The 26,703-nt window shown below is 45.2% G+C and overlaps 1 protein-coding gene across 1 annotated transcript; it reads right to left on the reverse strand.

Moving 5' to 3' along the window:
• Positions 1-349: 349 nt before the first annotated feature.
• APOL5 (apolipoprotein L5) lies at positions 350-13,006 on the reverse strand. Its single transcript, XM_012507693.2, has 5 exons — positions 12,958-13,006; positions 9,210-9,296; positions 2,634-3,617; positions 928-1,109; positions 350-479 (listed from the first exon to the last, which is right to left on the reverse strand). The coding sequence occupies exons 3-4, from the start codon at positions 3,571-3,573 to the stop codon at positions 934-936; spliced, it is 1,116 nt and encodes a 371-aa protein (XP_012363147.2). The 5' UTR covers positions 3,574-3,617; positions 9,210-9,296; positions 12,958-13,006; the 3' UTR covers positions 350-479; positions 928-933.
• Between the last annotated feature and the right edge of the window lie 13,697 nt (positions 13,007-26,703).

The raw sequence follows: 26,703 nt of genomic DNA on the forward strand, positions 1-26,703 counted from the left end.
TTGCAGGGCCCTGGAAATGGAGAATGGATCTTAGCTTGAGCAACAGTCTCCACGCAAAGTGTTGACTGCAGAGTCATGACAGATGACAGGAGGGAAGAGGGGGAGGAGTGGCAGGTGATAGTTTAAAAATTTTTTCATTTTCATTATAAAGGTTCTATGTAGTTACATACAATTTGGAAAATACATGAGTTTGGAATGTGTCCCAGCTCCAGTTTTAATTAACATGAACATGTAGGTCTTCTTGGCCTCCAACTCCATCTGTACACACAAAAATCCTGGTCTCTTGCAAATTTCTCTTCCACCCCAGGTATTTCTGGAGTCCCCAAGGGTTGCCACAGACCATTGCAGGTTTGCCTTCTATTATCATTGCTGCTGGTTTTATCATTGCCACTAGAAGTTTCCCTACCTCCAGTATTCTTCATGGCAGACTTGCATTTTGCCTCTGTTAAATCAAGGTTCTGTGGTGACAGGGTGACCAACTAGGGTATAAAAAAAAAAAAGAAAGGAAAAGTTTACTCACTTCTGCAGCATCTTAGGGATCCCAAAGTGGGTTCACTTGAGCTCCCACATATTACAGGGCTGGGCGAGGTCATTCTTTACTTTGCACACCTAGCCCTTGTCTGTCTTATTCACTGCTAGGCCTGGCATGATGCCCGGCACAGAGGTGTACCCAATTGAGATTTGTGCATTGATTAACTTCATGAATGAATGAATGGCCCATCTGGCAGGAAGTACAGAGAGAGCTCAGTGATCTCACTGACTGGCAAAGGCACCAGGTGGCGTGGCAGGTGGCCGGATGGAAAGGTAGCAACAACCTCTGTCCCCGTTAGGCCCTCCCTCTCCTTCCCCGAAGCCCACCCCCCCAAGGAGGGGTTACTTCACTGTCAGGGGTTCCCACAGCTCCTGGCTTCCTTGCATCCCACTGACCCCTTCTCATTGTTGGTGTCTTCCCAGGGCCTGTCTCCCCTTTCTTGCTGGTGCTGGTGGGGCTGGCTGGTGGCCAAGCATCCTTGGGGCAGAGACTGTCCTCTCTGGTGTCCTCAGTGCCCTGCCAGGGCCCAGCCTAGGCTGGTGCTCTGCAACAGGCCAGGGGAGAGGTGAGCGAGACCCTGTGGAACATGAGTCCCTGTGTCTCACAGCTTCCAAGAAAGAGATCTGCCCCTGGATGTTCAGAAGCTCAAATATGTCCCCAGAGAGCAAAATTCTATTGGTTTTGAGAAGAGGAGAACCCCTCCCTCCCCAGGGCAATGGGTCCCAAACTTGGCTGCACCACAGAATTACCTGGAGATCTTTAAAAATGTCTAAAGTCGGCCAAGCGCAGTCGCTCATGCCTGTAATCCCAGCACTTTGGGAGGCTGAGGTGGGTGGATCACGAGGTCAGGAGATCGAGACCATCCTGGCTAACACGGTGAAACCCCATCTGTACTACAAATACAAAAAATTAGCCAGGCGTCATGGCGGGCGCCTGTAGTTCCTGCTACTCGGGGGATTGAGGTAGAGGAATGGCATGAACCTGGGAGGTGGAGCTTGCAGTGAGCCGAGATTGCGCCATTGCACTCCAGCCTGGGCAACAGAGCGAGACTCCTTCTCAAAAAATAAAAAATAAAAAATAAAAGGTCTAAAATCCAGGTCATATCCCAGACCAACTAAAGCCCAGTCCCCAGGGCGGGACCCACCCACTCATCAGTATTTTTTGCAGTTTCCAGATAATTCCAACATGCAGACACATTTGGAGCCACCTCCTAAGTCCTCGGCCCATCACCGGCCCCATTTAATGAAAATCTGTTGAATGGACAATGAGTGAATGAACAGTTGAGCCTTCACATCTTCGGCAAAGACTTATGTGTCCCTTTCCCGGGTTTCAGGTTGTGACCTTGCTACCCCGTCATTCTATTAAAGATGAATCTCGAAATTCTCCTTTATTTTTTGGTAGCAGTTTTCTTGTTTCAGTTTTTACATCTAGGAATTTAATTTCTCTACACAGGAGAGTCTAGAAATGTAAAATATTTTTCAAATAAAAATCCTTTCCCAACTCATTTGAAGTGTCATTTTTATCACGCAATGCCACATTCATGTCATTCAACACATATTTCCAGCACACTGGCTATGTGCCAAGCAAGCATTGCTAGGTGCTGGGGATACTGGTATGGACAAGAGGGACACAATGGCTCAGCTGTCGCCACCCAGACTAATAAACTGGCTCATCTGGTATTGTGGCCTCTACCCAGGAACCGACTCAGCGCAAGAGGGTGACTTCGACTTCCTATGACGTCATCTCCAGTCCCAGCAACCAGCACTGCTCACTCCCTGGACCCCTATCCGCCAAATTATCCTTCCCTGCCGAGCCTGCAGACCACAGGAGAGGCAGACAGGGAGCATCCCCGCAAACACACAAATATGCGATTTCAAGAATTTATGGTTATTTATGGTCAGGGCTTTGAGAGAACAGAACGCAATTCTGGGAAGAACAGAGGGTGCCTAGTTAATGTCAGGGGTGTGCGGCAGGTCCTCTCTGCAGAAAGGACAGCTGTAGTTATGCCCTGATGTGTCCGTTTAGCATTCCTCGCCCCCCACCCCCATGGTAAGCTTTTAGAAGAGCAAGACCATGTCTGTGTTATTCGCTGCCTTCCTACCTTCTGGTTTAACCACACGGGATCCTCGAACAGCCCTGCCCCAGCAGCTGGAAGAGGTCCGGCTCGCCTTCTGCAGCAGGTGCCGGTGGCGCTGGGTGAGCCGGTCCAGCTCCTGCTCCAGCTTCTTAGCAAGTGTCCTCAGTTCCTCTGCTGTCTCCGTCCTTGCCCCATCCTCCAGGTGCTTCCAGCTCTGCAGGAAGCTGCTCATGTCTTTCTTAAGTACGAAGCCAGCCCCAGCAGCACCCATCACCCGGGCACCATTGGTCATGGCCAGAGTTGTGCCCTCAGAGGCTCTCTGCACCCCTCTAGCCCTCCAGAAAGGGATGTGTCTTGTGGCCACAAAATTATTGACCACAGCCATGAAGCCAGAGTTAGATTTGGCCATCTGGTAGGCACAAAGGTCCTTGATGCCCTTGATGGCTTTTACACACTTATTAACACAAAAGCCAGCAGCCTCGATTTTAGACCAATTTATTCCTCTGAAAGCCTCATGTGATCTTGTCAGAGGCCCCAGTCGGCTGGCTTTGTCTCTTGCTGCTGAATTGCTTCTATTTTCTAAGACATTTGTTACTATGTTGGTGATGGCAGCTGCTGCCCCCAACTCTGTCCCAGCTGCTGGGAGCATGAGACTGCCTCCTGCTGTCACAGGTGCTAGGGCCAAACCCAGGATGTTCATGACCCCAGAAACGGCTCCGGAAGAGCTGGCCACCAGGCTGGTCTTGGTGAACAACTTGTGAATGGTGTCAACTTGGTCCGCAAGGGTGTTAAGATCTTTGATGTTCTGTTCTAGCTCAAACTTGTGCAAAGGAAAATATGAGAGAAACAGTTTTTCCTCCTCTGACAGATTTCCATCTGGCATGGAATCTTTGTCACATCGCATCAGCTCTTCAAACAGAACGTAGGACAGCATATCAGCCTCATCACTGTGGACAGTTGACATCAAATTGTTAATTTTCCAACTCTGGCACAGGTTCACCAGTGAGGCTAAAGACATCTAGATAATCTGAGTTATAAAATGTGTGCAGGAGGCAGAGCCCTGGGAATCGAGGTACAGTGTCGAAACCACCTTTGCAAAAATTCTAACAGTGGGGAGATTACAGCAGTGAAAGGGGTCTGACCTAACCGGCTTCATCTTGCTTCTAACCTCCAAGCTGTTCTTGCTCATTCTTCTGGGCATAAGCTGAACTAACTTTGGGAGGAACTTAGTTTATAGTTTAACTTTGAAACAAAGATGATAACAGCCCTTTCCCCTGAAACAAACCCCCTTCTTGCCTAGGGACCAGACTGCCTTTATAGGACTACAAATCTGGCCACAAGATTAGAAATTATAGTTTAGGTGTTATTCAGCCAGAGGCCACAAGATTCTAAACCTCCCCAATTGCTCCTCGAGATAACGTCACTATTGTGAAACCTAACATGAATGCTCAAGATATTGTTCAGAACCTGCACTCAATGGCTCAGCTGTTGCCACCCAGACGGATAAACTGGCTTATCTGGTCTTGTGGCCTCTACCCAGGAACTGGCTCAGCGCAAAGAGGGCGACTTCAACTTCCTGTGATTTCAGCTTCAACCCCAGCGATCAGTACTCCTCACTCCCTGGACCCTTACCCGCCAAATTATCCTTAAAAAAAAAAAAAACCAGTCCTGGCCAGGCGTGGTGGCTCACGCCTGTAATCCCAGCATTTTGGGAGGCCCAGGCGAGCGGATCACAGGGTCAGGAGTTCAAAACCAGCCTGGCCAATATGGTGAAACCCCATCTCTACCAAAAATACAAAAGTTAGCCGGCTGTGGTGGCAGGCGCCTGTAGTCCCAGCTACTCGGGAAGCTGAGGCAGGAGAATCACTTGAACCCGGGAAGCAGAGGTTGCAGTGAGCCGAAATCGCGCCACTGCACTATGGTCTGGGTGACAGAGCAAGACTTCATCTGAAAAAACAAAAAACAAAAAACAAAACAAAAGAAAAAACCCAGTCCTCAAATTTTTGGAGAAACCGACTTGAGTAATAATAAAACTCCAGTCTCCCATTCATCTCCTCTGCGTGAATTAAACTCTTTATTGCAATTCCCCTGTCTTGATAAATCAACTCTACCTGGGGAGAGGGCAAAATGAACCCACTGGGCTATTACAATGTGGGCAGCAGACAGACAGACAGACAGACAGACAGAAGATCCACTCTGGCCTGGAACGCTGGGTGGGGGTGGCCGTGTGTTTTTAGCAGAAGCACAGTTCAAACTACCCCTATGCAGGCCTAGGCTGATGGCTTACTATTCCATTCATCCACAAACAGCTGTCTTCTAAATGTATGTGGATACTAGGCCGGGCACGGTGGCTCACACCTGTAATCCCAGCACTTTGGGACACCGAGGCGGGTGGGTCACCTGAGGTCAGGAGTTCAAGACCAGCCTGACCAACATGGTGAAATCCCGTCTCTACTAAACATACAAAAATTAGCCAGGCATGGCAGTGGGCGCCTGTAGTCCCAGCTACTCAGGAGGCTGAGGCAGGAGAATCACTTGAACCTAGGAGGCGGAGAGGTTGCAGTGAGCCGAGATGGCACCATAGCACTCCAGCCTGGGCAACAGAGTGAAACTCTGTCTCAAAAATAAAATAAAAATAAAATAAATGTATGTGGATACTGATGTGATGAATAAAATGTAACTTAAAAGCTTTACTGACTTTTGTCACCAAGTCTTTTCCTAATAAAGATATACATACATGCATACATTTATAATTTATACATATATAACAAGTTGTGACTAATTTGATTAAAAAACAGTACTAAGAGTATACGGAGCAGATGCTTTGATTTTCTTTCTTTTTCTTAAAAAAAAAAAAAAAAGGCGGTTGCTTGAAAATTGTGGTTGCTTCTGGGCAGGGAATCTGGGACATTGGGAAACAGGATTTAAGGAGAGACCCTTTTTTTTTTTTTTTTTTTGAGACAGGGCCTCACTATATTGCCCAGGCTGGCCTCAAACTCCTGGGTTCAAGTGATCTTCTCCAGCAGCTGGGACTACAGGAACATGCAACCACACCTAGCGACACTTATTTTTTACTATTTGCCCTTTTGTTCCTCTTAACTTTTGTGTCAAATGCATGTATGAGAATTTTTAAAAATTAATAAAAGTCTATATTTCCAAAGCAAAAGTTTGGGGATCTCCAAGAAGACAACCACAAATCCCCCTTCCATGGGAGAGGGCTCACTGTCATTCAGTGGGACAGTGTTGAATATTTTGAAAACAAAGTAGATTATTTTTGTTTGTTTTGAGATGGAGTCTCTCTATTGCCGGGGCTGGAGTGCAGTGGTGCGATCTCGGCTCACTGCAACCTCCGCCTCCAGAGTTCTAGCCATTCTTCTGCCTCAGCCTCTCGAGTAGCCGGGCATGATGCACCACTATGTTGGGCTAATTTTTGTGTTTTTAGTAGAGACAGGGTTTTGCCACGTTGGCCAGGCTGGTCTCGAACTCCTAACCTCAAGTGATCCACCTCCCCTCGGCCTCCCAAAGTTTTGGGATTACTGGCATGAACCAGTGCGCTCGACCCAAAGTAGATTTTTAACGAAAGTGTGGTCACACTTAGAAATAGTGAGATCTCCTTTGGCCACTTGTTAACAGGCAAGTGGGGGGAGCTTGTAAATCTTAAGAAAAAGCGAGGAAAAGGGAAAAAAGGCACAACTGGGAAAATTCTCTCCACTCAAACTTTTCCTGTAATTTGAAAAAAGAATCACCATTCAATTTTCCTGTTGAATCATTTTGGCTCAGTATCTGGAACTTCAGAGTTCTGCAAGACCTTTGAGAATCACTGTTCTTAAGTACCTTTTTCTTATGGAATTTGGGGTTTCCAGCGTGGGTATTGCTGGACTATGGACTGTATGTGTGACTTTCTACAGCACGTAACAGGGTTTGACTTGTATGTCCCTTAGGTTGGTTCTGGCCTGTCTCCTAATTGAGCATCTACAATAGACTTGGCTTGGGTTTGATGGATAGTGAGAGAGGATCTATGGGAAAGGATGCAAGGCTGTGGGCAAACTGTACTTGGACCAAGGAACCCCAAGGCCTCAAAGGAACTGTTGACAATGGCCTTAGAATCCTCTGCTCCCTAGCCAAGGTCATCAGCAGCCTCAAGTGGACCAGTCCTGGGTCCCTCCCTCCTCCCTCCTGGGGGGAAGTGGGAGGGGCCTTCTGACATCCTTCCTCATCTTCAAGTCACTCTTTTAAGAAAGGACTTCATCAGGGCTTAAGGTGAACATCTCTGTAAACCTAGGAGTTCAGTGCCCCCTCTCCAACCTAAGCTTTAGAACTATGAGATGTTAGAGCTGGAAGGCCCTTCCAGGTCGCCTGGTACACAGATGGCAAAGAGGCATAACCTCCCCACTGTTGTTAGTGAGGGTGTCTAAAGCACGGGAGAATCGCGATGACACATCTAGGCTCTTTGGCAAAGAGTGCTGCTGTGACCTAGTGGGCGCCCTCTAGGCGCAACACAGAAGATAAATAATAATCTGCCACATTTTTGCCATCAATGAGCCCAGTCCCTCATTTGTAGAGGAGAAAACCAGCTCCAAAAAGGAGGGACATTCCCTGATTACAATTGAGTTAGTGGTGGAGTTAGGGTAAGAACCTAGGGCCGGGCGCAGTGGCTCATGCCTGTAATCCCAGCACTTTGGGAGGCCTAGACAGGCAAATCACTTGAGGTCAGGAGTTCCAGACCAGCCTGGCCAACATGGTGAAACCTTGTCTCTACCAAAAATACAAAAATTATCCAGGTGTGGTGGCGGGCACCTGTAGTCCCTGCTACTCGGAAGGCTAAGGCAGGAGAATCACGTGAACCTGGGAGGCAGAGGTTGCAGTGAGCCGAGATGGCGCCACTGCACTCCAGCCTGGGCGACAGAGGGAGACTCCATTTCCTGAAGCCTCTAGTCTGTCTCAACCACTGGCTGATTTTCCCCAAGATAGGAAAAGTCATCCCTCTCCCTTTACCAAAGGAGGAGAGGTAAACATTGTACAAGCACATAGGAAGGGCCCCCGTTAACTCTGGTCCATGCAGCATGCATTGGCCAGTAGCCAAAGTCAAGGACACGGATAAGAAAAACGGCTGTGCCTGTGCCTGAAAAGTCAATGCCTTTTTTAGGAGCTTTCTCAGACTTAACGGGAGCACTGGGGGGAAATCTTGGCAAGTGGAGGTGGGAGAGAGAACAGTAGAGAGAGGCTGGGCCAAGGACACAGAGAAGTCACTAACTGTACCTGTGTCTGAAAGCGCAGGCAACCCATTTGCATGACGCATGAAGATTTTATCTTTAGGCACTTGGTTGCTATAAATTGCGGGAGCATTGCAACCCACTTTAGAGCACCTTATGGACGCTTTGGCAAGAGTTAAGTGCAGCCTCTGTTTGGCAGCAGAGTCTGTTGTGAGTCTGTTGCTGCAGCCGAGCCCTGTGGGAGAGTCTGAATGCCCAGGCCAACGCAACGGAGAGGCACGTCCCAGGAGCTTGGATCTCAAGGCAAGACTCATTGTCGTGGGTTGGGAAAGGGTGAAGGCAGACCCAGGAAGGAATATTCCTGGATTGGGAGAAAACCAGCAAATTCTGCTTCTAGGATTCCATTGCCCTCTAAGCCATGTGTCTGGGCATCTATCAGTGTACCAATGTACTTACCATTACCAAAGGATTTTTTTTTTTTTTTTTTAATGAAGTCTTGCTCTGTCGCCCAGGCTACAGTGCAGTAGTGGTGCAATCTTGGCTCACTGCAACCTCCCCGTCCTGGGTTCAAGCAATTCTCCTGCCTCAGCCTCCCATGTAGCTGGGTTTACAGGCATGCTCCACCACACCTAACTAATTTCTGTATTTTTAGTAGAGAAGAGGTTTCACCGTGTTGGCCAGTCTGGTCTTGAACTCCTGAACTCAAGCGATCCGCCCACCTCGGCCTCCCAAAGTGCTAGGATTACAAGCGTGAGCCACTGTGCCTGCTCTTACCAAAGGTTTTACATTTTTTTTACTAAGATATGTTTTATGCGGATGTGTACATTTTTTCCCTTTTTTGCATATCTCCAATTGCACATGAGACAACATCAGCAACACTTCAGCCAACTTGCTTGGAACCCATTTGTGTGTTTCATCCTATGAAGGTGGCTACAGATCTGGATGTTAACAATCAGATTTTATTCCTTCATTCAAATACTTATTGACGGCTGGGCGCGGTGGCTCACACCTGTAATCCCAGCACATTGGGAGGCCAGGCAGGTGGAGCATTTGAGGTCAGGAGTTCAAGACCAGCCTGGCCAACATAGCGAAACTCCATCTCTACAAAAAATATAAAAATTAGCCAGGCGTGGTGGCAGGCACCTGTAATCCCAGCTACTCAGGAGGCTGAGGCAGGAGAATCACTTGAACCTGGGAGGCAGAGGTTGCAGGGAGCTGAGATCGTGCCGCTGCACTCAAACCGGGGCAACAGAGAAGAGACTCTGTCTCAAAACAAAACAAAACAAAACAAAACCCAAATACTCATTGAGTGCTGGGTCTGTGACAGACACTGTTTTAGATGCTGGGATTGTGGCCATAAGCGTAACAGCCCGTTCTCTGCCCTCACGGAACTCAGGTTCTGGGGACTTCCCCCAGACCTTACCTCTGTAGATTACCTTTCGAAGCCACGTTTCTTTACAACCTTCTCCCAAGCCTGGAGATGGACGAGGATCAGGGACATTTATTCTCGAGTCATCTCAGCCTGAAAAGACATAACAGCACTCTGGGAAAGTCGGCTGTCTAATTACAATATTGGAGAAGTAGGAAAAAAAAAAAAAAAAACAAGTTAGAATACAACAAAAATCTTAATGTCTCAGAAATGTCACATGATTTTTGTCTAATGATTTTAAATGAACAAACCATGGGAATGCCCAAGGCTGACTAGGATGCAATAAAACTGGAAATCGCTTAGGCTTCTGGTGGCAAAGTAGATTGGTAAAGCACTTTTGAAATGTTGACATTATACATTAATGATATGGGAGCAGGCGGGGAAGTGCTGCGTACAGAAAGGCATGGTCCCCGGTGAGGGTTCCACCCTTGGGCCTGGGCCCATGGATCTAAGTGAGGACGAGCATTTCTGTTTTCGCTCCCAAATGCTGCATTTTCTAAGACCACTCTGGCCTGCCATATCCCCACCTAACAGGCAGACACACACAAGCAGCTGGACGTCGAGAGGAACACACAGGCAGAAGAACACACCGACACATGCTGACAGGTCATCCACAGCTGGATGACATGAAATTCAACCAAAGGCAGTTGGAGGAGAACCCAGCCGCTGAGTGGCCCAACTCCAGGGGAAGACTACCTTCCCACTCCATCCCCTTTCCGGCTCCCCATCCATCTGCTGAGAGCTATACTCAACAAAACCTTGCACTCATTCTCCAAGCCCACGTGTGATCCAATTTTTCTGGCATACTAGGGTTAGAACCCTGGAGTACAGAAATTAGACCCTCTGCCTTATCGTTCCAATGAACTCACTGGAGCTCGGGAGCTGCAAACACTCAACCCTAGATGGCGCTGCTGTGGGGTCGGAGCCCACGCTCCCCATGACCTGCCTGTCCGCATGCTCCCCCTAGGGGTTTGGGCCGCAGGGCACCGAAGAAGTGAGCCACACCCTGTTTTACACCGTGCAAAGAGGATAAGGGAACTTTTCCCGTTTCATTAAGTCACAAAAGTCTTCTGAGAATCATCCAATAACACAATGATAGGCGCCAAGACAATCGGGGCCCTGTTAATCGATAACATTGTTAACTTGGGAGCAAGTGAACAATCATTCTGTCCAGTGCCTATCATCTATAACCCTGAGAGAGGCACAGTCCAGTCCCTGCTGAATGACACTTGCCTGATGACAAGCCTCGTGGGAGGGATGGTGGTTGGTTTTACCCAGGCAGGCAACACGGCAGAGTCCACCTTGTTCAGACACTCTCTCTCACATTGCAGCTTTTGTTGCTCAAAAATCACTTTAAATGTATTTTCAATATAATTTGACAAAAAGATAGCCAAATTTGACAAAAAATATAATTTGACAAAAATTACCCCTAGTTCTCCTGCAACGTAACTGTTGATTTTATTCTCTGCTTCCAGTTATTTTTCAAATCCATATTATTTTTCGCATGGCTTTTATACTTATAATGGTGTGTCCTGTTTTTATTTTTTATTATTATTATTATTATTATTATTATTATTGAGACGGAGTCTTGCTCTGTCCCCCAGGCTGGGGTGCAGTGGCGCGATCCCGGCTCACTGCAAGCTCCGCCTCCCGGGTTCACGCCATTCTCCTGCCTCAGCCTCCCGAGTAGCTGGGACTACAGGCGCCCGCCAACACGCCCGGCTAATTTTTTGTATTTTTAGTAGAGACGGGGTTTCACCGTGTTAGCCAGGATGGTCTTGATCTCCTGACCTCGTGATCTGCCCGCCTCGGCCTCCCAAAGTGCTGGGATTACAGGCTTGAGCCACCGCGCCCGGCCTTATTATTATTATTTATTATAATTTTTTTTTGAGACAGTCTCACTCTGTCACCCAGGCTGGAATGCAGTGGCGCTATCTCGGCTCACTGCAACCTCCGCCTCCTGGGTTCAAGTGATTCTCCTGTCTCAGCCTCCCGAGTCGTTGCAATTATAGGTGCACACCATCACGCCTGGCTAAGTTTTCTATTTGTAGTAGAGATGGGGGTTTCACCATGTTGGTCAGGCTGGTCTCAAACTCTCAACCTCAGGTGATACAACTGCCTCGGCCTCCCAAAGTGCTGGGATTACAGGCATGAGCCGCTGTGCCCGGCCACGTGCCCTGTTTTTAAAATGTAATGTCATACAAGTATTTTCCATCTTGCTATACAGTTGTTATAACTATTATTTTTGATGACTCTATGCTGTTTCCTTAAGAGAAGATGTATTGTCATGTTTATAGAAACACTCCCTTATCATGGCACTTTGGCGTCTTTTTTTTTTTGAGACGGGGTCTCTCTCTGTTGTCCAGGCTGCAATGCAATGTCACGATCTCCCGATTCAAGCAATTCTCCTGCCTCACCCTCCCGAGTAGCTGGGACTATAGGTGTGCACCACCAGCCTGGCTAATTTTTTGTATTTTTAATAGAGACAGGGTTTCACCATGTTGGCCAGGCTGGTCTCAAACTCCTGGCCTCAAGTGATCTGCCCACATTGGCCTCCCAAAGTCTTGGGATTACAGGCGTGAGCCACTGCGCCGAACCGTGCTTTGGGGTCTTAACACTTTTGTTATCCAGATGAGTTCTTTGATAATGTCGCCGCCTTGTCCTGCCTGCTGCCTCTACTTTAACCAGTGATGGAACCAGTGATTGGCCCCTTCCCCCCTGCCACACTGCTTCACGCAGGGGCCTGAGGAGCTGTCTTTAGTTAAACTTTATATTTTTAGTTAAACTTTACAAAGGAAGTTATTTGATGTAGTATTTTCAAACATGAGCAATTGAGAGGGTATCACGGTATCTCCCTCATTAAAGCCAAGAATCTGCTATATCTCCACCCAGCAATAGCATATGGCTTCCCAGGGAGTCACGATTTCCGTTTTCTTTCACATGAGATTTGCTGTTTCTTTACATTTCTTGCTCACATGTATTTCTTTGATGTTTTACATTGTTTTGATGCAATTATGAATAGTGGTCTTTTAATGTAATGTTTTCTAACTTGTCTTGTTACTTATAGAAATGTTATTCATTTTTAACACTCTTGTGCTTGACTACATGTTTACTAATGTAGTAGTTATTGAATGAATAATTCATGAATGAATAATGCTGGACTTTTATTTCTGACTGTTTTTAATATTTTGTTTTCTTATGTTGGTTTCACGCATTATTTGGTTTGCTTGGATCCTTATTTTATATTATCATATTGACTAGTATTTCACGGTTGGCAGTTGGCTTTCATCATAAGGCGGTGTGTTTTATTCCTACACTTAAACATTTTTATTAGGATTAAGTGCCGAATTTGCAAACTCCAATGAGATGATTATTCTCTTCCTTTTTTGTTTATCCCATGAATATGGTGCATTCTTAGCATAAATTTCCATATATTGAATTACCAGTACATTCCATGAAAATCCCCAACTTGGTCATTGCATATTTTTGAATCAGAATGTTATAGGTTTATATTCTCTAGTATTTTATTCATATATTCATCATAGAAAAATACATGATATTGAGCCATAGTTTTCTTGTGATCACAGTTTATCATTAGTGTTATATTTGCTTCACAGAATATATTCAATAACGTATTTTTTCTATTTCTGGGACAATTTGTACAACGTGAGAATTGCTCGTTTTCTGAAAGCTTTAAAGAACTTACCAGGTAACACCTTGGAACCAGGAACTTGCAAATTTCCTTGTTTGCCACATGGGATGCTTTAGATTTTTTAAAATTTAAGCTTATAATATGATTAATAAATGTGACTCCCTTTCCCATGCCTGAAACCTGTCTCTCCCAGTCCTCACCTAAGTCTATTTTTTTTCTTCTTTTTTTTTTTTTTTGATGGAGCTTCTCTCTGTTGCCCAGGCTGGAGTGCAGTGGTGCAATCTCAGTCACTGCAACCTACACTTCCCAGGTTCAAGTGACTCTCCTGCCTCAGCCTTCTGAGTAGCTGGGATTACAGTTGCCTGCTACCATGCCTGGCTAATTTTTGTATTTTTAAGAAACAGGGTTTCACCGTGATGGCCTCAGGTGATCTGCCCGCCTCAGCCTCTCAAAGTGCTGGGATTACAGGTGTGAGCCACCACACTCGGCCTGCCTATTCTTTTTTGAAGAGACTTAAGAAACCCTAGCAAAGTCCGTGGTCTTTCAAACTGTACCTGGTTCTAATTTTCCATATACAGTTATTTCTTATGTTCTTTGAACAGATGTTTCACACAAGAAGTACTGTAGCGAATAAATATGGGACAAGGCACTTGACATCACTAGTAGCCCTAAAATGCAAATTTAGACCATGGCCAGCTACCGTTTCATTGATTAGTTTGGCAACCTGTGTGCGTGAAAAAGAGACAGGCGAACATGTACACTTGGTTGAGACGTAAGACAATTGGTTGAGCATAAAATGAGATTGCTTGCTTTTTTCTTTTTCTTTTTTTTTTTTTTTTTTTTTTTGAGAGCGAGTCTCGCTCTGTCACCCAGGCTGGAGTGCAGTGGCACAATCTCAGCTCACTACAACTTCTGCCTGCCGGGTTCAGGTGATTCTCCCACCTCAGCCTCCCAAGTAGTTGGGATTACAGGCACCCACCACCACGCCAGGCTAATTTTTGTATTTTGAGTAGAGATGGGATTTTGCCCTGTTGGCCAGGCTGATCTCGAACTCCTGACCTCAGGTGATCCACCCACTTTGGCTTCACAAAGTGTTGGGATTACAGGCGTGAGCCACTGCACTCAGCCACTATGGCTTTTGGAAGGATGATTTAGGGTATCTTTCTTTCTTTTTTTTTTCTTTTGGAGATGGTCTCATTTTGGCACCTAGGCTGGAGTGCAGTGACACAATCTCAGCTCACTGCAGTAACCTCCCGGGCTCAAGTGATCCTCCTGTCTTAGGCCCCCAAGTGGCTGGGACTACAGGTGTGCACCACCACGCTCAGCTAATATATATATGTATATATTTTGTAGAGATGGAGATTCACCATGTTGCCCAGGCTGATATCTAACTCCTGAGCTCAAACAATCCACCCTCCTTGGCCTCCCAAAGTGCTAGGATTACAGGCATGAGCCACTGCACCTGGCCTTCTTGGGATGTCTCTTAACATGAGAATTACATGTGCCTGACACTCAGCATCCCACCTCTAGAAATACACCCATCACGGACACAACACAATGGCAGGAACACAGACAAACATGTATGGATTTTCATCCAGTTATTTGAAGTTGTATAAAGAAGTGGAAACAATTTGAAAAATCCATGTTGGGGACTGTTTACATGAAAATAGAGCAATACAAAATAAAGGCTTATGGATGTGAAAAGGAACGAGGCAAATCTATGTAAAACTGACCTAGAAAGAGGTCCAGGATATATTAAGTAAAACAAAAGAGGTTGAAGAATATGTTCTTTATATTCTTTTCTTATTTTTTTTAAGTACTATATATGTGATGTAGGAGTAGGGGAATATTCTCGAAGGAGATACACCAAACATGAACAGGCTTAGCTCAAGGAGGGAGATTTAGGGCTGGGGTGATAAAATACTTTTGCACTTTTCACTCATCTATATTATTGAGCTTTGTTACCAAAGTAACATGTTAGTTTTATAATAAAAGCCAATACGCCTGTAATCCCAGCACTTTGGGAGGCTGAGGCAGGTAGATCACCTGTGGTCGGGAGTTCTAGACAAGCCTGGCCAACATGGTGAAACCCTGTCTCTACTAAAAATATAAAAAGTAGCTGGGCGTGGTGGTGGACACCTGTAATCCCAGCTACTCAGGAGGCTGAGGCAGGAGAATCTCTTGAACCCGGGAGGCGGAGGTTGCAGTGAGCTGATATTGCACCACTGCACTCCAGCCTGGGCAACAGAGTGAGACTCTGTCTCAACAACAACAAAAAGCCAATAGAATAAAAAGATTTTAGTAATGAGATTTATTATTCATTATTTTCTCATTATAAAATCTCCAGCTTGTACAGTAATGCATTTGGTACAGGGAATGCTGCCAAGTACATGGTAAGACAAAGTCTGACAAATTAATACTGTTAAATATTAATATTGTTTTCTTTTTTTGTTGGTTCTATGTAAGTTTTTCTAACTTGTTATTTTGGCCTTTTGTGTCCTATTTATTTCAGGCTATCTCTTGGATGTAGAAAATTACTCAAATCTGATTTTGACCCAATTTGATGCTTTTCTTAATGTTATTCACATTCATATTAATTATTTTTTGTTATAATTGTTCAACTTTGATTTGTTGCATTATTTTAGGCATTCTGCTTTTTATTTCTTTGCTCTCTTCCTATGCTCTACATAGATAGGTACAGTGCAGAGGTTTCAGCTGATGCAGTCAGTGGTTTATTGTGGCAGCCCGGAGCTTCACCTTGAAGGTAGAGATGTGTCTTATCTATGCTTTCCTGCCTACTCTGTGTATACCCAATAAATGACAGATAAGAACAACATTTAGAATAAGACCTTATCGTTCATGACACTAAGTTTTGTTTTTTTATGTATGTATGTGTATATTTATTTAATTTTTGATACACAGTCTTCCTCTGTGGCTCAGGCTGGAGTGCAGTGGCACGATCTCGGCTTTGCAACCTCTGCCTCCCTGGTTCAAGCGATTCTCCTGCCTCAGCCTCCCGAGTAGCTGGGATTATAGGTGTGCACCACCATGCCCAGCTAATTTTTGTATTCTTAGTAGAGACGGGGTTTCACCATGTTGACCAGGCTGTCGACTTCCTGGGCCTCAGGTGATCCATCTGGCCACCTCAGCCTCGCAAAGTGCTGGGATTAAAGTCCTGAGCCACTACGCCCAGCTGACACTAAGTTTTTTATGTTTAAAATCTTACTCAGCCCTCCCTGCTGTCCTGGGCTAGAATAGATCTTGGGAGATGACTCTATTAGACTTTATTTTGGGGAGGAGGCAAGAAGGGAGTGAGCAGAGCTGAGACCCTGCAAAGGCAGAGAATGATCATATGGTGGGAGTGGGAGAACCACTGGACGGTTTCTGGGTCTGTCCATGAAATGGGCTCATAGTTCCCTTCCAGATAAATCCATCTCCTATGCAACTTTTGTGCTTTTGTACATAGGATGAGAGGTCAAACAACATCAACTTGTGTTTGATTATGTACACAGCTGTTTCACGAATCATCATATTTCATAATCTATCAATTTCTGATAATTTAAAAATGCATCTTCCACTGAGAAAGCTCAGAATATCACACTGAGGGGCGAGAAAGAACTACCCTTCTCCCCCTGCTTTGCCTCACGTCTCCCAAAGAGGGCGTTAGACTCTTGAGTGGTTTCCATTACAAGACACCCAGGGGGCCACCTTTAGTGAAGGCTGTGGCCACTGTGCTCAGAGATCACACACAGATGCAAGGAGCTCGCTCCTCTCTCCTGCCTCCTCTCTCAACACGGAAGACGTGATCCGCTGGCCCCAGTTCATTTATCTTGCTTTCTCACCTCTTCTCAGTCGGGCACCCTGCATTCATCGCTGGAGGACACAGCGATCCTGAACTTGGAGCTTGGTTTTAGAGGCAGGGAGAGGCTCGCAAAGACCTAAGCCATGTACTTCAGTCCATTCTGCCAGAGAGCTCTGCTCTGGAGAGTCAGCCCCAAGCCAGAAGGCTGAAACGAGGCATTGTGCTCTTCTGCTAATACTGTTTACCATTGTCCCTCATGCTAATATCTCCCTCTAGGGCCATGTAGTGAGAAGGCATGGCTGGGCCAAAAATAAATCTAGGCACTTCTGGAATTCTCGACCACACAACCAGATGACAGTGCCTGGACTGACCACAAAACTGGACCCATTAAGAGTTGCAGGCGCCGGAGGGTTAACACAGATTTTTATTTATTTTTATTTTTATTTTTTAAGACAGAATCTTGCTCTGTCACCCAGGCTGGAATGCAGTGGCGTGGTCACTCAGCAATCTGTTGGAGGGCTAAACGAGTTAACACAGGTAAAATGCAAGGTAATTCTGAGATAGCGTCAGTATTGTTTTGGTCGTGGTTGTTGTTTTACTGCCAATTCTAAGCCTTTCTCAGAAAGATATTACCCCCAATATCGCAGGGGGTGTGCACGCCCTTGTGATACTGTTCCTTATATGCTGGGAGGGAGACGATGATACTAGTGGCAATATTGCAGGGGGTGTACACAGCCACTGTGATATTGTTCCGAATATCCAGGGGGGAGAAAATGATATTACTCCCAATATCGCAGGGGGTGTACATCCTCCTGTGATACTGTTTCTTGTATTCAGGGTGAGAGGATGATATGACTCCCAATATCACAGGGGTTCTACACACCTCCTGTGATATTGTTCCTAATATCCCGAAAGGGAGAGCATACTATTACTCTCCATATCGCAGGGGGTGTACACCTCCTTTGTAATATTCTTCTTAATATCCATGATGGGAGAGGATGATATGACTCCCAATATCGCAAGAAGTGTACACTGGGGTTTCACAGAAGGAAATCTCACCATGGGAACTTGTACTACCTTCAGCATTCAGGCACTGCTTGCTCCTGTGTTATCAGCTCGTTTTTATTTTGAAGAGATGGGGTCTAACTCTGTTTCCCAGGCTAGAATGTAGTGATATCATGGCTTACCGCAGCCTCAAATTACCGGGCTCAAGCGATCCTCCTGCCTCAGCTTCCCCAGTAGCTGGAACTACAGATGAGCGCCACCACACACCATCAACTCTTCATTGCTTCTGTAGGCCACGTGGCTCCACCTTCACTTCCTCCCACCTGAAACACTTGACCCATCTGTCTGCAATGCAGTGCATGGTGTAGTAAGAGAGAGCCTTTACCTCTTTAGTTTATTAGAATTTTCGGACCTGGGCTGTCTCTAAGCTGCTGTTCTATAAATGAGCCAACAATGGCCTGGCGTATGGACCCATGGGGTTTTTTATTTCTTCACTACAGATTCACATCTGTTAGCTCAAAAGCCCACTGCTGCCAAACTCAAATTTGTACACATCCAGTTATTTTAAAAACAGTCCCAACAATTAAACTGTCATCCATTTAGAGCCTGCCTGCTTTGCATGCCCTGTGAAACCTCACAGGACAGGTGTTACCTATGGATGAGCTGGAGCCTCGAAATTCTAAGGCCCCCAAGCTGCTGCCACCCTTGGGAGCTCTCTGACCCAGAGACCCTGTGAGACACAACTAGACACGTAAGCCCCTCTTCCCTCCCCTTCTCCTCCAGAGTTCCCCTCCCCTCCTCCTCTCCCCTTCTAGCCATAAACCTTTACAGAACAAATATTTAATCATTTAACAAAATCCAAATAAAGGCTTCCATTAAGCTAGAAATACAAGCAATAACGATCACATGAAAGTTGACTATCAGAAACCAACAGCAAAATCATACTTTGTCAAAAATAAAATCGGATCAAATTTAAGAATTTTTAAGGTGATTGTGCATGCAAAAGAATCATTTGTGAATATGGTAAGAGGTAGCCCAGCAGTTACAGTGCAGCTTACGAAGCATGAATGAGGAGGCTCCTTCATCTCTATCGTGCAGACAGAGCTGCACAAGCTTATTTGTGTTGGCTTAACGTTTTCAGGTTGGCAAGGAAGAAAAGCTTAATTTTTATTTGTGATTAGAGCCAGCATTTGAGGGGAAATCAGGATCAATTCAGTTTCAGTTACATGGCCATAGCTAGTCAGCTCAGGGCCTCTTTCCCTCCCTCCCTCCCTCCCTCCCTCCCTTCCTTCCTTCCTTCATTTCTTTTTCTTTCTTTCTTTGTTCTTTCTTTCTTTGTTCTTTCTTTTGACAGGGTCTTATACTCCAGGCTGGAGTGCAATGGCGCGATCTCGGCTCACTGCAACCTCTGCCTCTTGGGTTCAAGTGATTCTCATGCCTCCGCTTCCGGAGTATCTGGGATTACAGGCGTACACCACCACACAAGGCGAATTTTTTTGTACTTTTTGTAGAGAGGGGGTTTCACCATGTTGGCGAAACCCGCCTCGGCCTCCCAAAGTGCTGGGATTACAGGCGTGAGCCACCACACCTGGCCATCTACTTTCCTGTTTCTTTTGAACAATTGCCCAATCTGGGTCATTCTCTCAGTCGGACTCAGAGTGTGACCCACTGCTTAGCGCTACGCTCGATTTCCACATGTCTTTGTCTCCATGGCCGTCTGAAGATCATGAAGTAGGGTTTCAGTAGGCTTTTTTCTTTTTTTGACAATTCCAACTGAAGCAGTTTTTGTTCCTCCATCCTCCTGAGATCATGTGATGAGTCAGTGGCTGCTGACAAGCATTTAAGACTCTTGAGAGAAGCAATATATAGGAAATGATATCAGTAGGACTAATGAGAGGATAATGCCAAGAGTTTGGAAAGTCCCCTGAAACTAGGGTCCCCAAGAGCCGAGATTTAATCTCTTGATTTAACTAGATCAGTTGATGGTATTTCCCAAATCTGGTGGAGCACCTGGACCTGGCCTTTTATATTTCTAAAGATCCAAGATTTGGGCATCTATTCCTGACGTATTCACATAGAAAGAGCATTTGTTTTTTCTTCTTCTGGTGTGGCAGTTTCAATCCGATGGGTGTTCCCGGCTTGCAGCTCGGATGTCTCTGGTGATATCATCAGGTTTCTGGTGAACTTTCTGTGTGGCCAACACAGCCTCAGGCACCAAGGTTGTCCAGGTATAAACTGTTGTAGCAATTTCTCTGAAGTCTCTATCAAGTCATGCAGCTCCCATTCACAGGGCTGTAAGGCTAAGAACAACCCCAGTTTAATGGGTTCAACAGTGTGATTTAAAAGTTATCAGACACCTGTGCTTGAGTCTTTTTTTATGAATCTCTTGAAATTTTGTGTCATAGTGATTTGCAAGTGCTTTCAGGAAAGCATCAGAGTAAATGATAACTGCCTGGTGGATGGCAAAAAAAATTAAAATGGCCATGGTTAATGATCTCATTAGAGTTCATTTGAATTTTTGTAAGAAAATTTAGTTATTCATGTGGTATATGACATTTCAAGATAACAACTGGAATTAGAGCTGATAACATTATACCAGGACATATCAGATTTCTAGGAATTTCATACAATTTCTGGAACACTTATATTAATAACACATATCTATACAAACATAACATGATACTATGTAACAAATAGCATCCTTTCTTATTTGATAACATAAAACATAAAAGTCTAAAATACCAGAAGAAAATGTAGGACATTTTTATAATGTTAGATGAATAAAGGCCTTTCTTAGCATGGCATGAAATCCAGGTACCTAAAGGAAAATGTCTGACTATGTCACATTTTAAAACTCTGAATAGAAAAAAAAAAAACTACAAGGAAAGTAAAATGGCAAATGACTGACTGAAGAATATATTTGCAGTACATGTGACAGACCATGGGTTAAATGCATCATATGTAAAGTGTGTCTGTCTACAAATTAACAAGAAAAGTATAGGCAGAAAGAAAATGGACCACAGATTTGAAAAGGTGTGAGGTGTGGCAGGGCATGGCCAGGCTTGCTGCACTGAAACCTCGAGTGGGTGCGATGGTGCAGTAAGTAGTGGGATGTGGTGGGATGTGGTGGGATGTACCCGTGATATAGAAGCATTCCCTTACATGTCGCAAGAATGAATCTTTTTTTTTTTTTTTTGAGACGGAGTCTCACTCTGTCACTCAGGTTGCAGTGCAGTGGTGTGATCTTGGCTCACTGCAACCTCCGCCTCCTGGGTTCAAGTGATTATCCTGCTTTAGCCTCCCAAGTAGCTGGGATTACAGGTGTGCACCACCACATTCGGCTAATGTTTTTATATTTTTGGTAGAGATAGGGTTTCACCATGTTGGTCACGCTGGTCTTGAACTCTTGACTTCAAGTGATCCACCCACCTCAGCCTCCCAAAGTGCTGGGATTACAGGTGTGAGCCACCGCGCCCAGCCCAAGAATGAATCTTGAATGCCGATCAACCCTTGACCCCAAACTAAAATACTGTGAAAGCCACAAGTTCTGGCTTGCTCTGATCTCCTCTGTAATAATGCATTCTTCACTCCGTAGGGGCTGCTGAGAGCACCATACTTCAGGCAACCTCCTCAGGAAACCAAGGGAGATAGGCAAGCTACATTCCCTTCCTGGCATGATTGATTTTGCCAAGTGCAAGTGCAGGCAATGACATCAAATGTTTCACCTCTCAGATGGCAAAAATGCAAATGATTGAGTACCTCGAATTTTGATGACAGTGTAGTGCAAGAGGCCTGTCCACACGCTACTGGCAGAAATGAGAATCTGGCAATATCTATAGACATTTTGAATGCGAACCCTCTATCAGCAGAATGGCATCTGGATTAGCTTGAGAAACTAGAGACTAACACATCTATGTCTTTTTCAGCCCAATTAGACAGAATCGAGTCATTTTAACCTTAGGGACTGCACTAAGAGTGCCAGTTACAGGATTTATTGCTAATGACTTATAGGGCTCCAAATGACAGTGCTTACAAATCTATAGATTCTTGAAGAGAAAGGAGCACTGTACAGCTAACATTAAAGTCAGGATGTGTGCAGGGCACGGTGGTGAACACCTGCAGTCCCAGCACTTTGGGGGGCTGAGGTGGGAGGATTGCTTGAGACCAGGAGCTCGAGACCAGCCTGAGCGACACGATGAGATTCCCATTGCTACAAAAAATTTAAAAATTAACTAGGCCTGAGCTGGGTGCAGTGGCTCACACCTGTAATGCCAGCACTTTAGGAGGCTGAGGCAGGTGGATCACCTGAGGTCAGGAGTTTGAGACCAGCCTGGCCTACGTGGTGAAACCCTGTCTCTACTAAGAATACAAAAAATTAGCTGGGTGTGGTGGTGCACACCTCTAATCCCAGCTACTTGGGAGGCTGAGGCAGGAGAATTGCTTGAACCCTGGGGGCAGAGGTTTCTGTGAGCTGAGATCATGCCATTGCACTCCAGCCTGGGTGACAGAGCAAGACTCTGTCTCAAGAAAAACAAAACAAAACAAAACAAACAAACAAAAACTAGTTGTGGTGGCACACACCTGTAGTCCTGGCTACCCAGGAGGCTGAGGTGGGAGGACGCTTAAACCTAAGAGTTGGAGGCTTCAATGAGATATGATCATGCCACTGGACTCCACTGTGCAAGAGAGACCAAAAAAAAAAGAAGATGTGCAACACAGCTATGGCCAGCTCACAGCAAGGGGTCTGGCAGGGCCGGTTTGGGTTTCTATTGTCCTCTCTACTGTATGCTCATGGCAAAATGCACTTCCTCTTTCAGATACAGAACCCTTGGCAGGTGCACAGAGCACTACAGAACTAAGGGGCCCAAAAGAGAGTCTGGGCTGGGGTTTTTTATGTTTCACAGGTCACATACACAAATTCCTGTTACATAACTAGCTTCTGCAGCACAGCTCTCCGGGGGTCTCACCAGGAGAAAATCAGTCGTACTGCTATCAGTAAACAATGCTGACAAGTTGGTACAAACCACGCCAAACTCCTCCTTGGCCCCCTGCCTACAAAGCGACACTATTCATCGGCTTTCCTGCCTTGGCCAACATCAGTGTCAGGCAGCAAGTTTAGTACAACCGCTCAGTTTCATTCTAGACATGCTGCAATTCACCCTCAGAGCACAGGAACTAAACAAGAGGCATGTTTATTGGGTTTTTGGGCAAAAGGAGGAAAGATAAATGCAACTGATTTGTCCCTTCCCACAGTTCTGCATCCCTCATTCCAAACGCAGTACTCATGTCCCGGGCCCTCCCCCTCAAGATGGAGCTCTCGGGCTCATGAATCGGCTATTGGGCCTCCATTTTTGGTGGCGTGGCCTGTTTTTACAGGTGATGTAATAGGCTCCAGGTTGGGGTACAAGCATCCTATAAATAAACCAGATGCACTCCACAGAGCCCCAGCCCCAGGCCAGGTCTTCTGCTGATCATCTGCCACCTATCACACACGTACACTCTGTTTATATCTACCAGACACAGGCCTGCCAAGGCTGTTCCATCAGGACAGAGGAATGGTGGATATCTTTTATACTTTGCCCATCATAATTTTCTTCCTGGAAGTGTGGCTGCACCTCCTTTGCAGAGGTGGGTGCATGACTCAGCCGGCCTATCCCATGACTGGATTGCAGAGGTTCACAAACCATTTGGGCCTAGCCACTTGGTAATTGAACTGTTTGGTATTTCTGTGACCTAGGGAAGCTGTGAAAAAAATTGCTGAAACACTAAGGCTCTCAGACACTAACTAGAGAACCTCTGCCATGCTGGTTGCTTTAGGCAGAGCCATTCCCAGGACTTCTGTGGGAGAAATAGGTAGGAAAGATGGACGCCCTTCCCTCTGGGGCTGCTAGTTTAAGGACAAGTTAAATCTAGATCTCTGATGGCCATCTTTTCCATATTGTACCAAGGTCATTCCTGGGAAAGAAACCCACGCGGAGGAAAGCAGACCTGAGAGAGACAGGAGTCCTAGGCCAGGCGCGGTGGCCCATGACTGTAATCCTGGCACTTTGGGAGGCCAAGGTGGGGCGGATCACTTGAGGTCAGGAGTTCGAGACCTGTCTGGCCAATATAGTGAAACCCCGTCTCTACCAAAAGTACAAAATTAGTGGGCTGTGGTGGCACTTGCCTATAATCCCAGCTACTTGGGAGGCTGAGGCAGGAATCACTTGAACCTGGGAGGTGGAGGTTGCAATGAGCTGAGACTGAACCACTGCACTCCAGCCTGGGCAACAGAGTGAGACTCTGTCTCAGAGAAAAAAAAAAGTCCTAGTATATAGTTGAGCACCTAGAACCAACCTTACCTGAAGCAGGACAATCACTGGACTTTTCATTATATGACCTAATTCATTCCTGAACCAGTCAGCATTCCTAGCTGCAAACAAAAATGAACCCAAACTAGCTTAATCAGAAAAGCAATGTATTACCGAATATTAGGTATCTTGGAAGCTCTCTAGGAGAGAAGGAAAAATGGCCTATATACATTCTGTGTCCAGAAGAAACACCCCCAGGAACAGCACCCAAAATCACACTGAAAAGTGGTTTAGTGGGAAGCACTGGTAGGCACAGACAGCTCTGACTTCAGCACCATTGTCACCAACGTGACCAATGCTGGATACACGACTACAGCCTCTTATGCTGTTGGCTCTGGAAACAGGATGTAACTGCTGCCATTATCCCCAGAATAGATTCTGGAGGGAGCTCATGATTTGAAGTCTAATATGGGTACATCTGTTTGGCTGCATCTCTGCATCAAGAGAGGCTGGGAATGAGTATCTGATTTCTGTAGTCAGAGGTTATTGCCACGACCCACCAAGAGCTATAGAGCAGGAAGCGCCCCCAAATGGAGGAAAAGTGTTTACTGGGCAAAAAGAATCACCAAAGTCTACAAAGCCTTTGACTACCCAACATCAGCAAGTGCACACACACACACACACACACACACGCTTAAATAAACAAAACAAAGTAACAGAAGATAATATTTATAAACCCCTTTTAGCCCACACACACACAAAAATACTCTTTTTAAAGGCGATCAGGACACATCAGTTACTGCATCCAGCTCCAAGTCAGCTTCCAATTCCATCCCAGGGCAGATCACCTATGTCTTCGTTCCAGCTTCTTGGTGGCTGGGAAAGTGAGTTTACCGATCAAGTGCTGGGTGGCTGTGATGTTTTACAAATGTCCACCAGAGTCCATGTCAGTTTCTCTCCTCCTCTCCTTCTCTCTCTCTGTCATTCCTTCTTTCCTCTCTCATTCTTTCTCTCTCTTTCTCTGTCATTCCTTCTCTCCTTCTCTCTCTCGCTCATTCCTTTTCTCCTTCTCTTTCTCATTCCTTCTCTCTCGTTCCTTCTCTCTCTCTGTCATTCCTTCTCTCTCATTTCTTCTCTCCTTCTCTCTCTCATTCATTCTCTTCCTCTCATTCCTTCTCTCCTTCTCACTCTCATTCCTTCTCTCCTTCTCTCTCCCTCATTCCTTCTGTCCTTCTCTCTCTCATTCCTTCTCTCTCTTTCTGTCATTCCTTCTTTCCTTCTCTCTCATTCCTTCTCTTTCTCTCATTCCTTCTCTCCCATTCCTTCTCTCCTTGTCTTTCTCTCATTCCTTCTCTCTCTCTCACTCTTTCTCTCCTGTCTCTCTCATTCCTTCTGTCCTTCTCTCTCTCTCATCCCATCTCTCTCTCTCATTCTTTCTCTCCTTCTCTCTCTCATCACTTCTCTCTCTCTCTCATTCCTTCTCTCTCTCTCGCTCTCTCTCTCATCCCTTCTCCAATCTGCATATAAGTGGACCCATACAGTTCAAACCCATGTTGTTCAAGGCTCAACTGTAATTGTACATGTAGAAAATCCAAAATAATCTACGGATAAGCCATTAGATTATAATAAATTTAGTGGGCTCCCTGGATACAAGGTCAATATACAGAAATGCGTTGTATTTCTTCATACTAAGAGACAAACAATTATAAAATGAAATAAATAATTTATGATATTAGAGCACATCAAATACCTAAGAATATATCCAGCAAACAATTTTCATGACACTGAAACTACAAAGCATTGTTAAAATAAGTGAAAGACCTAAATAACTGGAGAGATACTATGAATTGAAAAATTCAATTTTGTCAAGAATTCAATTATTTTCAAATTGATCTATAGATTCAATAAAATACTAGCAGATATTTTTATTGAAATTGACAAGTTGATTTGATTCTAAAATTTATATGGAAATAAAAATGACCTAGAGTAACAAAAGCAATCTTGATAAAGAACAAGTTGGAAAATTTACATCACGAGATCTAAAAGATTCATTGTAAATCCACAGTAATTAAGAGTATGGTATTGCACAAGGCCATACAAATAGACCAGTGGGACAAAACAGAGAATCCAGAAACAAACTGTATAAGTTCTGTTGGTCTATTTGTTTAATTAACCTTGTGTTTGTACCATCACCTCATTTACAACAAAGGCACCCTGCAATGCAGTAGGAGAAGGATGGTCTTTGCCACAAATGGTGATGATCAATTAGATATTCATATGGGGAAAAAGTGAAATTTTTTTTTTTTGAGATAAGGTCTCACTCTGTCTCCCAGGCTGGAGTGCAGTGGCATCATATTGGCTCACTGCAACCTCCACCTCCCAGGTTCAAGTGATTCTCACGCCTCAGCCACCTGAATAGCTGGGATTACAGACACGCACCACCACGCCTGGCTAATTTTTGTATTTTTGATAGAGATGGAGTTTCACCATGTTGGCCAGGCTGGTCTTGAACTTCTGGCCTCATGTTATCCACCCACCTCAGCCTCCCAAACTGTTGAGATTACAGGCATGAGCCACTGTGCCCAGCCAAAGAAAGTGAATCTTGATTCCTTCCTCACATCACACATAAAAATCAATTGCTGATTATGACAGATTTAAAGGTTAAAATAAAACAATAAAACTTGCAGAAAAAATCAGAGGAGG

This window comes from Nomascus leucogenys, chromosome 7b, assembly GCF_006542625.1.
Source record: "Nomascus leucogenys isolate Asia chromosome 7b, Asia_NLE_v1, whole genome shotgun sequence".
NCBI classification, from domain to species: Eukaryota; Metazoa; Chordata; class Mammalia; order Primates; family Hylobatidae; genus Nomascus; species Nomascus leucogenys.

Bases quoted from the DNA above. Each gene is read 5' to 3' on its own strand.
- APOL5 (XM_012507693.2), bottom strand. From the start codon at position 3,573: ATGTCAACTGTCCACAGTGATGAGGCTGATATGCTGTCCTACGTTCTG. The intron at 1,110-2,633 runs GTAGGAAGGCAG...CATGTTCCACAG, and splicing joins CCGTGTGGTTAAACCAGAAG to GGTCTCGCTCACCTCTCCCC.